The sequence below is a fragment of the Staurois parvus genome, unplaced genomic scaffold (genome assembly GCF_062004578.1).
Source record: "Staurois parvus isolate SC_StPar_1 unplaced genomic scaffold, SC_StPar_1.0 ptg000607l, whole genome shotgun sequence".
In the NCBI taxonomy this organism is placed as follows: domain Eukaryota; kingdom Metazoa; phylum Chordata; class Amphibia; order Anura; family Ranidae; genus Staurois; species Staurois parvus.
Window position 1 is genome coordinate 2285580 of NW_028318403.1, and position 16360 is coordinate 2301939.

Consider the following 16360-nt stretch of genomic DNA (forward strand, 5'->3'; position numbering starts at 1 on the left):
AGGCAGAGGCATGATGGGACTTGTAGTTCACCAACAGCTGGAGGGCCACAGTTGCCCACCACTGGTCTAGGGGAATCTTTTGATGTTTTATTGTAAATTGAACATGGTTAGGGTGAATGGGGTAGTGGGATACTCCAGAAACACAGTGCAGTAATCAGAGGACATTCTTCACTTTGTCTTAACTTCTTAGTACAGTCCCTCTACAAGCCACTAAGTGAATGAACAGCACTGGGACCCCAAAAAGGAACGTTCCAATCCAAATTACAACTGATGCACTAAAGTATAGAAGCAGCAACAGGGGCGGACTGACAACTTATGGGGCCCCCGGGCAATAGGGGATCATGGGGCCCCTGTGTCCTTGCCCAAAATCAAAAAAGCCTATGAAAAAGATACCAGGGGCATCTCATGCTGCCCCCTACTGACCCTGGGCCCTCGGGCAGTGCCCGAGTTTCCAAATGATCAGTCCGCCCCTGAGCAGCAAACAGTCACTAGGATCCTACATTCAGGTCTGTACTCACAATGTCCCTGGGTAATTGGATGCCTGCTTCCAATATCAGAGAGCCATATCTCCCATGAACTCCCAGACAAGATCCTCAGTGAAATCCATTGATCAGCTATGCTAAGAAAATAGGCCCCCCCAGTTGTCCCCTTGTCCCATGGCCCTAGTCGAGCTGGGACCTCGAAGAGCTCCTGCAAAACTTCAGCTGCACTGCCCAGATGGGCAGCAACTTTTCAGGCTGGAAACTTCTCCTCCTGTACAAGAACCTTGCTGCTCCAGACCCCAGACTATTTATGCAGTCACCGGCCACAAACTGGGCATTCTCGCCCTGGGATTGGCTGAGACTTCATAAAAATTCACGCTGAGGATCTGCTGCATTCAGCACACCACATTCTAGAATTTACTAGAAGGCAGTTGAGTCTGCAACCAGTAAAGCCTAGAACAACCCAACATTATCACACACTACTCCGGTGACAACAGAGAAGCCCAAAAAACTGAACTTACCTAAACCTTTCTAGGAACGTATCTAGGAAGGTGCTACACATGCATACATATTAGAAATTTGGAAGGAAGTCAGAGCAACTGATCTTCATACTAGTTCTACATAAGGGACTCACATAATACTGAAGCCACAGGATTAGCATGACAGCCAACCAAATACCACTTTTAGGGCTCAATCACATGAGTGCCCATACAGAATGCTTGCAGAAGAGTGTGCAGGCAGCCCACGTTGGGAGACACAGCAGCAGGGAAGGGTGCATGGTCCTGAGTACACACTGTGTGTGCTGGGGGCCATTTACCTATCCCTGCACACCTGTCAAACTCAAAAGGCAGATGAAGACTTACATTCACTGCGTTGCCATTGAATAACTAAGGCTGCCTGCCTGGGGTTCATGAGGTTCTGGTAATAATTCCTCCTTAAAGGCACAGTGGATTCACATGTGGCAAATGTAGTGCTAGTGTCTGTGCATACTGGATTAAGTGAATGAATATGCTATTTCTTCACGTGGAATTTGCCTTTCACTTTCTACAGACTTTTTTTTTATTTTTTCACTTTAATTAGCATATCTAATGTTGGAATTTTTTTATATTTTCTGATCTATATTAATATTCAGATCTGATCACTGTTACATAGTGTATATTTGTGTTGGTTTGCCAATAATTTCACAAACTTTGATTATTTAATCACTGTTGGTTTGGGGATTGAGTGCTACCTTCCATTTGACAGGTACGAATATTTAGGGCGGTATGTGTGTGCGGTATGCTCAGAACAATAGCAGTCTGTATTTGGGCATTCATTCCTGGGTACATACTGCGCATAGCACCACTCAGTGCATTGCCCAACTGCCGCCACATTCATCCTCTCATAGCATTTTATAGCTGGGCCAGATGTTGCGCCTGGGGGGGTACAACTGGGGGAATCAGTGGTGGAGAAGGATCTTGGGGTTCTGGTAGATCACAAGCTTAATAATGGTGTGCAATGCCAAGCTGCGGCTTCTAAAGCGAGCAAAATCCTTTCTTGTATTAAAAGAGGTATAGACTCCAGATAGAGATATCATGTTACAAATCATTAGTAAGACCTCATCTGGAATATGCAATTCAGTTTTGGGCATCAATTCACAAAAAGAACATTGGGGAACTGGAGAAAGTACAGAGAAGGGCAACCAAACTGATAAGAGGCATGAAGGAGCTCAGCTATGAGGAAAGATTAGAGGGACTGAATTTATTCTCTCTTGAGAAGAGGAGATTAAGGGGGATATGATCAACATGTATGAATACATCAGTGGTTCATATAGTGAACTCGGTGTAGAGTTATTCACCCTGAGGTCATCACAGAGGACAAGGGGGCACTCTTTATGTCTGGAGGAACAGAAATTTAATCTCCAGATATGGAAAGGTTTCTTCACAGTGAGAGCTGTGAAAATGTGGAATAGACTCCCTCAAGAGTTGGTTCTGGTCAGCTCAGTGGAATGCTTTAAAAATGGCCTGGATTCTTTCTTGAATATAACTGGATACTAACATTTATAGGTAAAGTGTATCCATGGAATATCCGATTGCCTCTCGGTGGATCAGGAAGGAATTTTTTTTCCTTGCAGGAGCAAATTGGATCATGCTTTGCTGGTTTTTTTTGCCTTCCTCCGAATCAACTGTGGGTATAGGATTATAACTTTTTTTTTTGTTTAATGGTTGAACTGGATGGACTTTTGTCTTTTTCCAGCCAGACTAACTATGTAACTATGCAACCTGTTATTTCAGCCCGCAGCAAAACGCTGGAGTCTCACACACAGAAGCTGAATGCCCAGTGTGCATGAGGCCTTACAATGCTCCATACAGATTAGCCTACACAATTGCACATTTCACATCTAGAATTGCAATTGTTTATTGTTATAATGCATGTCATACAATATCTGAAAATGCAACACAGAATGATAGCATATCAGAGCAAATCAACCATTCCAGTTCCTTGAATTATTTTCCCAAACTATAGAAGATAACAACTCAATGGCCAAGATGAGAACCAACTTAATAGTTTTCAGATTTTCATAAAGCAGCCCCATATTTCTGGAGTCTGTGGAAGATGATATGTGAACCATCCTCACAATGAAATGTTTGAAACCAACAGTGAGTTGACTACCTTGTACCGGTTATATGGGTGCAGCACTTGTGTCTATGATAAAGTGTGGTTGTGGTCATGACTGTGCATATTTTATCACACAATCTTGTCACATGCTTTTTTCATATGAGAAAAATGGTTCTGCAAACATGGCACTTATACACGCATACACATACCATTTACAATACTAAAGGAACCTGTACTGAAAGAATATAGAGGCAGCCATTGTTGATCTCTCTCTCTGAAAAATGCTAATTATTTGGCCTTCATGATGAGTTAAGGGCTTTGTTAATTTCTGGGGTGAAGACCTGGAAAAAGTATACCTAGCAGTATTTTTTTACGTCTGAAAGCAAAAAATTATGCTATCTATTCCATAAAAATTGCAATGCAGTGGGCTTAAAAGCTGCCATACTGGTAGGTAGTGCATGGATAGGACATTTCCTACTATATCTAACCAATGCTGGAGCTGCATCGCAACATTGGCACCATCTCACACATTTGGTGGTCGTGTAGACTAAGCTGGCCTTTTTTGGAACTTAAAGTAGAACTATAGGCAAAACGTTTTTATATTATTTTGGATAGAGCAAGAGAGGGTTATAAATCCGGTCCGATTTTTTTCTCATCATCTGTGTCCTATTGCAGAGCTTTCCCTTAAGTTCCTGTCCCATGGCCAAACAGGAAGTGAGAGGAAATCTCTGAAAATTAAACAAATTCCTTGGGATCCACCAAGTCACCAGAACTAGTGTCCCCATTGGAAGATTTCATATCAATTACTTTTCTAGGGACAATCCAAAATTTGGGATTTTCTTTTACTTTCACTTTCAAGGATAATGGTAAACAGGACAAATAGAGAGGGTGAATCTCCCTAATGAGGGCACAGACAGCGATAACAACTGACAAGCATTCTAGTCCCTCCTCAACAAAAGTTTTTTTCAGATCTATCAGCAGGTCAAGGATACATTCATATCCCTAAGTCTCCTTTTTCTTACTTATAGTTAGAGCCCTTATCCCAAGACACTGGAGAATCCACTCTTTGAATGAGGATTGGTGAGGATGGGGTAAAAGGTATACAGTAGCTGTCTGAGACACCTAGATTAGCTACCTGCACTCCGAACACCTGACAATGTGGCCTGATATGTTTTTCTCTTTCTGCAGAAGCAAAGGAGTCTCCACAACAGAGGCGGGCTTCCCTGCTGGTGGCTTTTTTCTCATCTCTCTCTCTGTTTTCTTCTTTTCTTCTGCTGCTATTTATGGATTACCTGACTACAGCTTTGAAACTATTCCCTATCCATTGCCTACCCTACCTGTGCCCTCCAGTCCTCACAGGACCTCCTGCTCTCTAGCTTTCTGGTCTTCTCCTCCCACGCTCGATTCTCTGGAATCCCCATCCTCTGGAACTCCCTACCCCAATCCATCAGACTGTCACCTACCCTCCTCACCTTCAGGTGCACCCTGAAAACCCTCCTCTTTAGGGAAGCCTACCCCAACCTCACCTAACACCAGACCTCACCTAACAACTAACCTCCTCCACTCCACCCACCACTCCATCCCCCACAGCCATCTCCTCTTGTGCCACCTTCCCCTCCCTCCTAGATTGTAAGCTCGAAAGAGCAGGGCCCTCGAACCCCTCGTGTATTGTTACTGTCTTGTCTCATGTTATGTCCCCCTTGCTACTGTACAGCGCTGAGCATACCCTTTGGCGCTATATAAATACTGTATAATAATAATAATAATAATTGATCAATAACTTATCTCATACCCAGAGGCCGACTGACAACCCATGGGGCCCCCGGACAATAGGGGATCATGGGGCCCCTGTGTCCTCGCCCACACTCAAACCACTCCCAAAAAAGCCTATGAAAGGTACCAGGGGCATCTCATGGGGCCCCCTACTGACCCCGGGCCCTCGGGCAGTGCCCGATTGTCCGAATGGTCAGTCCACCCCTGCTCATACCCCAACATTACTCAATAAGATAAATGTGTATCTATCTTTTACTGCCCATGCTTGCCTAGTATAGCTGTAAACCTTTCAATAAAATTTTACTATTAAAACAATGCAGCCCTGTAACCATCAATATAAAATCAATGCATTTTTTTTTGTAATTTAAGCAGTTAAAATACCATAATGTGACTTGGAGTCCCTGAATAGTAGAGCTGGAGTGTGAGGAGAAGAAGCAGTTCAAGAAAGCAGTTCATGTGCTGACATGAAGCATGCTGAAAGGAGGAGAAAGCAGAGTGACAGAGAGATGAGCTCATCACTTGGCTGTTTCTCCTTGTACTGTCCAGTAACAGGCTGGAAGCAGGTTAATTTAACCCAATAGGTTGCGAAATCAGATAATGTGTGTGCTCAATTCACCTGCATAAAGTATTTCCATATAGGGAATCTTTTCTAGATAAGTACTGTGGTATTTTCTATATTCTTTCTTCTCCCTAACTTTCTCTGTCCCCTTTCCTATGCCCCCCCCTTTTTTTCACTTTCTCTTTGTCTCTATCTCTCTCTCTTTATTAAAGTGGTTCTAAAGTTAAAAGGCATTTTATCTTAATGCATTACTTTACCGGAAAGGAGGAGCTGAAAGTGACAGTGAGAGGCCCCAGTGGAGTAGGTAAAGGGGAGCTCTGTGCAATATCCTTGCACAGAGCAGGTAAATATAGCATAATTTTAGGTAAAAAAAACACTTTAAAGTGGTAGTAAACTGGAAGATAAAAAAAAAAGTTTTCCCCTGCAAGGTAATGGTATAATGTGCTAGTATGCATCGCTGCTGCATGCATCAGATTGACTTCTGTGCAACCATCCAGCCCATACATGGATCAAAAATGTGTCCAGTCCCTGCTGAATTGACTGAATTATGATCCATGTATGGCCAGCTTTAAGCCTCATGCACATAAAAAAACGGCAGTAGCGTTGGCTGTAGAATTCTGCATTTAAAATGTGAGTTTTGTTGCAATTTTTAGCGATTTTGCATTAGCATTTTTCAATTTTTTTTAGCTTTTTTCGGCATTTGCGTTTTTTAGCAAAGCTATACTCCCACAAAAGCTTGATGCTCAAAAACTCTTATAAATGCAGGATAGCTATGTTTTCAGTGTAAGTCCTCATGCACACGGGACATTTTTACAGCGGCTGTTTTTGGCTTTTGATGTTTTTTTCTACAGCCAGTAAACTCCCCAGCATGTTATCCTATGTGCACACATAGCCTGCAATCAGAGTTTTTTAGCTGTAAAAATGCTCTAACGCTGAAAAACATAGTAAAAAGTGGTAAATCGCTGCAAACCATCTTTTTTGGACTCTTTTAGCAAAAAAAAAAATATTTTGTTTTTGCTAAAAAAAACCCACAAAAAAAACCACAAACGAAAAAACAAGGCAAAATGCCGCTAAATGCTAATGCAAAGACACTAAAAAACGCTGAAAAACTCGCGTTTTTAATGTGACTTTACACAGCTAACATTACCTGCTTTATTAAAACACCCCGTGTGCATGGTGCCTTAGAGCATTTTTACAGCTGAAATAATTCCTCTTCAAATGCAGTAGTTCTGGGGGGGTTTCCAGCCTGTGCATGGACACATAGGATAAAATGCTGCGGAGTTTATTGGCTGTACAAAAAAAACAGCAGCTGTGAAGAGTAACCAGGGGCGGACTGACAACTCATGGGGCCCTCGGGCAATAGGGGATCATGGGGCCCCTGTGTCCTTCCCAAACTCAAAAAAGCCTATGAAAAAGGTACCAGGGGCATCTCATGGGGCTCCCTACTGACCCCGGGCCCTCGGGCAGTGCCCGAGTTTCCAAATGGTCAGTCCGCACCTGAGAGTAACACAGTGTACATGAGGTTACTCTTCCATGTTTTCTCTGTTTTTTGGCTTGCTTGCCACAGAGGCAGTTCTGTGTTATTTCATATGTACAATCCACCCTCGCCCCCCCGAGACTTGCCCTCTTTGGGGCAGATTTCTTCTATTGTACTTTCCAGCATATTTGGGAGTTCTTTTTCGTACTTTGCTTTATCGTTTTTTGCTTTTCTGAATGTAATCTACTATTGATAATTCTTGGCACACTGTGTGAAAAATTTTATTTCTATATTTTGTAAAAAAGTATTATAAAAGTATTGAAAATAAATTAAAAACCTGGTTAATTTATTTACTCTGCACATTTGGAAGGGAATCTTGTCATATTAAATTGTGAACATTCTCAAATCTCTTAGATTGTAAGCTCCAAGGATCAGGGCCCTCCTAACCCTCTTGTATTGAACTGTATTGTTGCTGTATTGTCTCCCGTTATATTGTAAAGAGCTGAGCAAACTGTTGGCGCTATATAAATCCTGTATAATAATATAATAATAATAATTAGTTAGTCGACCTCAATGCTTCCACATTAGTAAAGTAAAAAATTACTTGTTCCGCATTTGATATTCCTCTCCATAAGATCTGTTATAAAATAAAAAATACAGAAAATAAGAAAAGACGGATAGCACAAAATGTAAGATTTACTTGCAGCATATGGACCAAGATGCATGGAGCTATATCCTATATATATATATATATATATATATCTTTACACTGTATACCAAATAAGAAGAGAAAGTGAGAATTACACCCAGCATACAGAACAAGAGCAATGTGCATAGAGAAAGAATTTATGTTGAGTGTTGTCCATATAAGGTTCTTTATAATACTTCGCTCCCTAATGCACAGTGTGCAGTGATAACTAACCCCTTCCAAGTGTACACTGATAACACACATTCTGCATGTAGAGGCAATAAATAGAAGTGATTAGTTCGGTATAAGCTGCTATCTCTTTAGACTATTACAATTTGTACAAAGAAAATGCATGTCAATCTCCTTTTTTATTGCTTTTTTTTTTACCTTTTTATGTAATACACTATAGATAAAGAATTGTCTGGTTCTCCGGACTGGCACCTTTTAGGAGGCCACAGCAATATGGTCTTGGATATGAAGGGCTCCTGCTATGCACATGAGAACCTCAGAGCCAATTAAACTGACACTTAAAATCATTTTGTGTGGCTATTAAAGGAGAATAACAACGGTCGTACCCACGCAGGGTCTAATACATCTGATAGTTAATCACGGTAATCACAATCAAACATTTGCCGTAAACAGTCAGGACTTATGTGAAGGTATTGGTAGAGGGCTCTTTGGGGGCCTGTAGTCTCAGATAGGTGGCCTAATCCACTGGTTGGAAAAGTAGGCCTGTGAAAGGAAAGATGGGGAAGGGGTGGGAAGAGGGAAGAGTGGAGTTTCAAGGGGAGCAAGACAAGTTATCGGAGAGCAGAAATAGAGGTTGGGGAACAGGGACAAAACATAGGGATGGGTAGCAGGGAAGGGAGACATAATTCCCCCACAGTCTAAAGGCCAGGAATAAAAAAAACTCAGGCTAGAAGAAAGATAGAAGGCACAATTAAGACACGTTTCCGTATTTTAAGGAATTTAATTTGTGAGTATGCACTTGTACGAAGGTTCAAATCAGCTACACAGGTGCTGCCTGGATAGGAGGGTAGCGGTTAATGCCTTTCCCAATTCTTTGGTTTTTGGCAGGATTCCTGGGTCCGACCCACTGCACCTATGGATATGAAAGAGGACAGCAGGCCGAGTCCTAGAGCCTTTTGCCTTTTAGCCCATTAGCCCTTTTGTCTTTTGTTTTTTTTGTCTTTCAGTTTTCCTGGTTCCTCCAAGGAGAGCCATGCCCGGGAGGAATACAGAATGTCACTTCCTACTACTTGGATGTAAAGTTGTCAGAACTTGGGGTTCTCCCCGATGACACCAGCTGCTGGAGAATGACTGTGATGGACTCTGTATTTACAAGGACTCTACCTCTGCAGGTACGCCGGGGCAGCACATTGCCTGGTTAGAAGTAGGGACTAGGAAAATGTTGAACATTTTATTAAAACTCTGCTGGACTGCTATTTGTCTGCTTTGGACTCTTTTGCTGCACTTTAATACAAGTAAAGCATTAAACTTTGCCTTCTGCCTGGTCTGAAATCCTTGAAAGTGGTGCAATGCAAGTAACCGGCACTATCACACACTTAGTCTACAGCTTGGGTCACTGTCACACAGGGTAGTATTATTATTATATAGTATAGGGTTTGCTCAGCGCTGTACAATAGCAGGGGGACAGAACTTGAGACAGGACAGAAACAATACAATACACGAGGGGTTCGAGGGCCCTGCTCTTTCGAGCTTACAATCTAGGAGGGAGGGGAAGTGGAACAAGAGGAAATGGCTGTGGAGAATGAAGTGGTAGGAGGAGTGGAGGAGGTCAGTTGTTAGGTGTGGGTGGGTAGGCCTCCCTGAAGAGGTGGGTCTTCAGGGTGCGCCTGAAGGTGAGGAGGGTAGGTGACAGTCTAATGGACTGGGGTAGGGAATTCCAGAGGATGGGGGAGGTCCTGGAGAAATCCTGCAATCGGGCGTGGGAGGAGGAGACCAGGGAGCTAGAGAGTAGGAGGTCCTGTGAGGAGCGAAGGGCATGGGTAGGGTTGTATTTAGGTATCAGGTCAGTTAGGTAGTTTGGGGCGGCATTGTGAATGGCTTTGTAGCTCAGGGTTAGCAGTTTGAATTTGATGCGTTGGGCAATTGGTGTGGGGATTGGCAGATGGGGGTGGCAGATGTGGAGCCGTTGGTGAGGTGGATGAGTCTAATTGCTGAGTTCAGGGTATGAAGAGTTAACATGTTAGGAGTCACCTTAATGCAAGTTATACTTGTGGTTGCCATGAGCAATGGTAAGTACAGTCAGCAAGTAGCCTGTCAGAAACATGTGCCTGTTATAGGTGGAATTTCCTCTAGCCACCAGGGAGATGTTGTCAGCACTCCCTGCACCGCATCACCTGTCCCTTAGCAATGGGAACAAAAATGCAAAGGTCCCCATCCTGTACAGAGATACGGAAGTTCAAGAGCAAAAGTTAAGTGCACAGTTGGAGCCTATGCTATGTGCACAGTGGGGGTTCCATGCTGCTACTGAAACCGGTAGTGGGGGAGCGCTGGACAGGTGGCTGTGACCAGTGTTTGATACAGCCTGCCTACATGCAATTTACAGTGGGAAGAGGTACATTTACACAGGGACCTGAGAATAACTGGAGGACAGTTGTGCAAGTGTACATGGTGTACATTCATCTTTAAGAGCCTTAAGGCTGGAAACCTCATGCTTCTCCTAGAGCATTGGTGAAAATGGTAATGGTACCCCATGTGTGTGAAATAAAGTGACCTAGTGTAGTCAAGAAAAACCCACCCTGGCAGGGGGGGGGTAGGCCTCTCCTGTTTCCCAAACTTGCCGCACAACAAGTTAACATCGAGGACATAACAATTATCCCTTCTGCTCTACCCCACCTACCCACACATTCAATGGGGTTGATTTACTAAAGGCAAGTAGACTAGTTGCTCCAGAGCTTAGAAAATGAGGAAAAGCTCTGCTGACTTCCATTATCCAATCATGTGCAAGCAGAAATGCTTTTTTTTTCCTTGCATGTGATTGGGTATTCTTTGCAAAGTGAAGCTTTACATCATTTACTAAGCTCTGGAGCAACTGCACTTGCAAAGTGCACAGTCTGTTTGCCTTTTGTAAATCAGCCCCAATGTTTTACATTAAAAGGGCCCAAAAACACTTCATGCCCCTCTTCAAACACCAGTCCAGTGCTCATTTGCATCGCTGATGTTTTTCAGAAAAAAGTTAGGTGTTTTTCAGAGTTATTTGTAATTTGTCTCCGGGGGGAGGGGAGGGGTCCTAAGGAATTCTTAAAAATATCCACTGGCCATCTTACCTTTTCATCTTTTGGATACTATTGAAATAAAGGGGCTTTTTTTTGTTATCTTTGTCCAGGGCCATATTATTCATTGGGAAAATGGTGCAATTTTTCTTGGCCCTATAGTCCAGGAGTCTGGAGCTGTTCACTATCTACAGAAATTTATAGCTCTACCTCTGTGCAGAAAACTTCTGTGTCAGTCATTAGCCACCTCGCATTAGGCCCACAAATCACACCTTCCACTAGAGTTGGCCAAATGGGAAACCTGAAAGAAGCACTCCACACCAAAGACTAGGCTATAAGGGTCCTGTGAACCCCCAACTCACACTGTCATGGTGGGAGAGCCTTTGGAGTAAAAGATATCCACCTTCAACTGCTTCTCTCTCCAGGCACCTGAGAAGCCTCAGCCACCTCTGCTGCCTCACCCCCTTGTTTTCTGCCTGTGTAGCGTGTTCTAGGCAAGGCAACAATTGGCATTATATATCCGACCATATAATATAGAAGCAAATGTGAGTCATATAAACAAAACAAGGGAAAAGTAAGAGCAAATAATACCAAAAGCAACAGCAGAAATGAGTAGTAAAAATGGAAGTGAAGAGGGAATGAGACAATTTAGCCTAGAAGAAAAATTGTGTTTTACCCTTTACTGATTGATTCCTATTATGTTAATTACATTTAGTTTTCAAATGTGAGCAGTGTTTGCAACCGAATTTGGCCTGGTAGCATCATATTGTTACATTCCCCAATACAACAGAACACGGACTGGGAGAGGGAGAAGCTGAGCAAGGAGCTGATCAGTTTTGCTGCAGTATTCACATGGTTTTAAAAAACATGCCAATAAGAGGAGGCTGCTGGAGGGAGAAGACCTGTAAGAGTTAACTAAAACCAACTAAAATCAGGCCTCCTGTCCAGCCAGGCAGGACTGTGCTGTGTTGCAGAGCAGTGTAAATCTCAGGACTGGAATAACAGAACTACAAATTCTTTGGCAGGTAAAACAGCTCCCATATATGTATTTTATTGGTGTGTTTAGCTGTTTGCTTCAGTTCAGCTTTAACAAAAACTTTGCGTATCGAATTCTTTGAAAAATCTCAGCATAGCGTATCTATTAAGTGACCATGATCAAATGCCAGTTACCACCTAATGCCTCTTTCAGATGGTGCGGACCTGCCAACGGATCCGTTTGCTCAGTGGGGGATCTCTCCACTGATCCCGGCTGACCAAGCGGATGACAGGTCTGTGTCCGCTCTGCTGCAATTTTTCATAAGTTATTTTTTATCTTTATAACTCCTACAAATATTTTACTTACTGATGTCAGGGCTGTTAGTATTAGGATAATACTTTGCTAAATACGTCTTTAATATTTATACCTGTTTTGTCTTTGTAATTAAAAAAATATATATGTTATTTAATTAATTACAAATGTATTCTTAAACTACATATTTATTTTATTTTTGTGTTGAAATAATGTTGGTTAATTTTTTTATGCTTAGTTTCCTAAACATCCTCATAAATGATCATTTTTGGACCTATGGCATTACAGGATGTAGCAAAAGACAACATAGTTAAAAAATATGAGAACTATTTTTGAAATTTTGAGAATTTTATTTTTATTTTGCCTTGTGTATACATTTGATCAGAGTTTTATATTTACATTTATATAACTTCTTGAAATATTTTTTGTTGTGGCTTGCTGTTTTGTGTTGAGCAATTTTAGGATTTTCTTGTACTCATCACTGTTGTGCATAGTACCTGAAATTCTTGCTTCATGGGTTTAACTAGTAAAGTGTAACTAAACACCATTGGTGCTCATATCTGACTCTGAGGGAGGTGTAGCTTTATATACTTTGCTTTCTAGGAAGTAGAAACAGTCTGTGTGATTTCTCCGTCATGGAGCTGACTACGGCACTGTTTCTGGGCCTCCTCCTTTTGGCTTTGTTATGGAGGAAATTCTCTCGGCCAAAGGATTTCCCTCCTGGGCCTCTAGCATTGCCTGTACTGGGTAACATACTGCAAATGGACTTTGCTAATCCTACAAAGAACCTGAGAGAGGTGAGTTGAGGATATTAGGAAAACTGAAGGACATCTATTTCTAGGCTGACAGTAGCTCAGCAATTAGCATTGTAGCTGCACACCTGACTTGGAAGGTCAGTCTTGGGTTTTGATGATTTGACAATGAACATATATTTTGAGTTTTGACAACAGGGTATTTTTCCACAAACAAGTATATTGTTTGTGGGAAAATATCCTCTCGTCAAAACTCAAAATATATATCGCCATCAGAGCATGGATCATCAAAATTAACATCCAAATGTTTATTTGAGAAGACCATCTCACAGCGGTAAGGTGCAACATTTCGGACCTATGCAGGACCCCTTTCTCAGGCGTGTGATCCATGTAGGGTTTCCACCTCATTCCTTTAAAACCGAACACGTATTAATTACACAGGTTCTGTGGCTGATTAATGTGGTAATTAAATTCACTGAGTACCTTATGTGCACTAAATTAGCCTCAGAACCTGTGTATTTAATATGTGTTTGGTTTTAAAGGGATGAGGTGGCAACCCTAGATCCATTCCTGATGAAGGAGTCTTGCGTGGCCCCAAAACATTACACCTTACCACTCTGAGATGGTCTTTTCAAATATATTTTTGGACATTCATTTTGATGACCCATGGTGTGCTGGTGATATATATTATAATCTATGGTGTCACCAGTCTCCTGTTGATATCTGCTACAGTTATCCTGCATGTTTTTGTACGTATGTATGCATTAGGAATATTGCACGCTGTTCTCAATTACAATCACAATTACCAAACTTTCCTGTCTATCTGCACATTGGAACTAATTCATATTATATTATTTGTAATTGTTTACAGACCAAACAGTGTATACTCGGATCCAGGGGTGGACTGACAACTCATGGGGCCCCCGGGCAATAGGGGATCATGGGGCCCCTGTGTCCTTGCCCAAACTCAAAAAAGCCTATGAAAAACGTATCAGGGGCATCTCATGGTGCCCTTTACTGACCCCGGGCCCTCGGGCAATGCCCGAGTTTCCAAATGGTCAGTCCGCCCCTGCTCAGATCTAATAAACAATTTACCAGATTGTTACTTTCACCTGTATATCTGACAGTTAGAATAGTTTCATCTGTGTTTTATGAATTGAAACATGGGGCAGATGTGCTGAAACTGGAGCCCTCAAAATCTGGTGCAGCTGTGCACGGCAGCCAATCAGCTTCCAACTTCAGCTAGTTCAATTAAGCTTTGGCAATGAAACCTGCAAACTGATTGGTTTCTATACAGAGCTACACCAGATTTCGCACCATGCAGTTTTAGTAAATAATCTCCATGGCATTGAATGCATGCCTTTTATTTGTCCAAGGAATATTGACTGTGGACACACATAAAACATTGTCTAACCACTTGCCCTTCAGAGGATTTACCCCCCTTCCTAACCAGGCCATTTTTTACGATACGGCGCTGCGTTACAATGCTGTACATAAATGAAATTTGTCATATTTGGCTAAATGGTTAGCACTTCCGCCTGGCAGTACTAGGGTCATTGGTTTGAATCCCAGCCACGGCACCACCTACCTGGAGTTTGCATGTTCTCCCTGTGACTGCGTGGGTTTCCTCCGGGTACTCCGGTTTCCTCCCACACTCCAAAAGACATGCTGGTAGGTTAATTGGATCCTGTCTAAATTGGCCCTAGTATGTGTATGTATGAATGTAAGTTAGGGACCTTAGATTGTACACCCCTTGAGGGTTAGGGACTGATGTGAATGTACAATATATATGTGTAAAGAGCTGCATAAATTGACAGCACTATATAAATACCCGAAATAAATAAATATTTGTTTCCCACAAATAGAGCTTTCTTTCGGTGATATTTGATCCCCTGAGTTTTGTTTTTTTTTAAACAAAAAGAGATCAACATTTTTGAAAAAAACCCTGTATTTTTGACTTTTTGATATAAAACATATCCAATAAAAAAATTAAATTTGTCATAAATTTAGGCCAAAATGTATTTTGCTACGTGTCTTTGCTAACAAAATCACAATAATTGTATATTAATTGGTTTACGTGAAAGTTATAGCATCTACAAATGGTTGTATAGACATTGCAATTTATATTTTATCTTTTTTATACTAGTAATGGTGGCGATCAGCAACTTATAGTGGGACTGCAGGACTGCGGCGTGCAATCTGTAACTGGTGGGTGACACTAATACAATGATCAGTGCTAATAAAAAGCACTGACACTGTACTTATGCCACTGGGCAGGAAGGGGTTAACATCTGGGGCGATCAAAGGGTTAACTGTGTGCTGTGTGTGTTTTACATTGTGTGCTGTGTTACTTGGGAGACATGCTGCTTTGTATCTCTCTGAGAGATCCAAAGCAGCATGTCCATGCTGACAAGAGAATCGTTGGCTGGGACCCAGTGATTGACATCCCCATCCACCAATAGCAGTGCGGGCAGGGCGGTGAGCACACACATGCCCCCTATCCAGAGATGCAAATTATGTATATATACATTATTTTGCGCAGCCATCCTGCCCTGTAGCAGTACTTTTGCTATAGGCTGGATAGCAAGTGGTTAATATTTGAGAAAGAAGACACTTAGCCTGGGTTCACATATGTGAGGTGTGGTATATCGCACGTGATTCGCACAGGAACTGCACCACATTCCTGTGCAAATCACAAGTGATTTGTGTGCGGAGCAATCGGAGCCATACATTTTGTATGGCTCTAATCGCATCGCACCCGCACCAAAAACGTGCAGGACCCTTTTTTGGGTCCGCACTAGAATTGGATCGTATAGCCCATCATATCATGTATGGTATTTGCACACCTCCATGTTTAATATTTACCTCCAGATTTAATCCACAAAAGGTGCTGATTAAAATAATATCTCATTAGGGTGACTTCTATGCAACATAGAAGATGGTAAAGTTCAAAGTGAATGTGTTCCACTATTTGTAAATAGACATCTATGTTTTACTGTATGTTTTTATATTTCACATTTTTTTTGCATGAGGTCACTGGATCTGGTCAGTGGAGACTATATCCTAACCCCCCCAGCCACTATGTAGCTGTGCAGCAATAGATCACTATAGCAGTGATCTATTGCTGCAGACAACTCTGGATGTAGCTGAGGCAGGTCTCCTTACTTGCATTGTGATTACATCAGAAAGGATGGAGCACTAAGGAGCAGTGTGTAGCAAAGCTGAAAGTCCAGTAGCTTATTATTTTAGCTCTTGGGCTTAGCACTGAAACCACAGGACTGCAGAAAGCAGGAATGCTTTGAGACAATAATCACTTTTTATAATACGGCTCCGGGAAAGTCATTTAAATCAGCGGTCGCCCACCTTTCGGACCTCACAGACCTCTAAATTCATCATTTTAAATCCTGCGGACCACTAAAATGAATTTATTAAAAAGATAAATACATTTGTAAAATAATGATCAGAGAACTTCCAATTTAATAATATGAAATGCACCTATTTAAT

The 16360-nt window shown here is 41.9% G+C and overlaps 1 protein-coding gene across 2 annotated transcripts in view; it reads left to right on the top strand.

Annotated features, from left to right (window-relative positions):
• Positions 1 to 16360, top strand: part of LOC149449704 (cytochrome P450 2J6-like) — a 61130-nt gene that overhangs the window by 21382 nt on the left and 23388 nt on the right. The window contains exon 2 of one of the 2 annotated variants that reach the window (XM_089692865.1): positions 8774 to 8938. In XM_089692865.1, coding sequence (XP_089548991.1) covers positions 8774 to 8938 — 165 coding nt within the window. Of the gene's footprint in view, positions 1 to 8773; positions 8939 to 12731; positions 12902 to 16360 lie in introns of those variants that run through there. The other variant, XM_089692866.1, reaches the window with a different exon arrangement.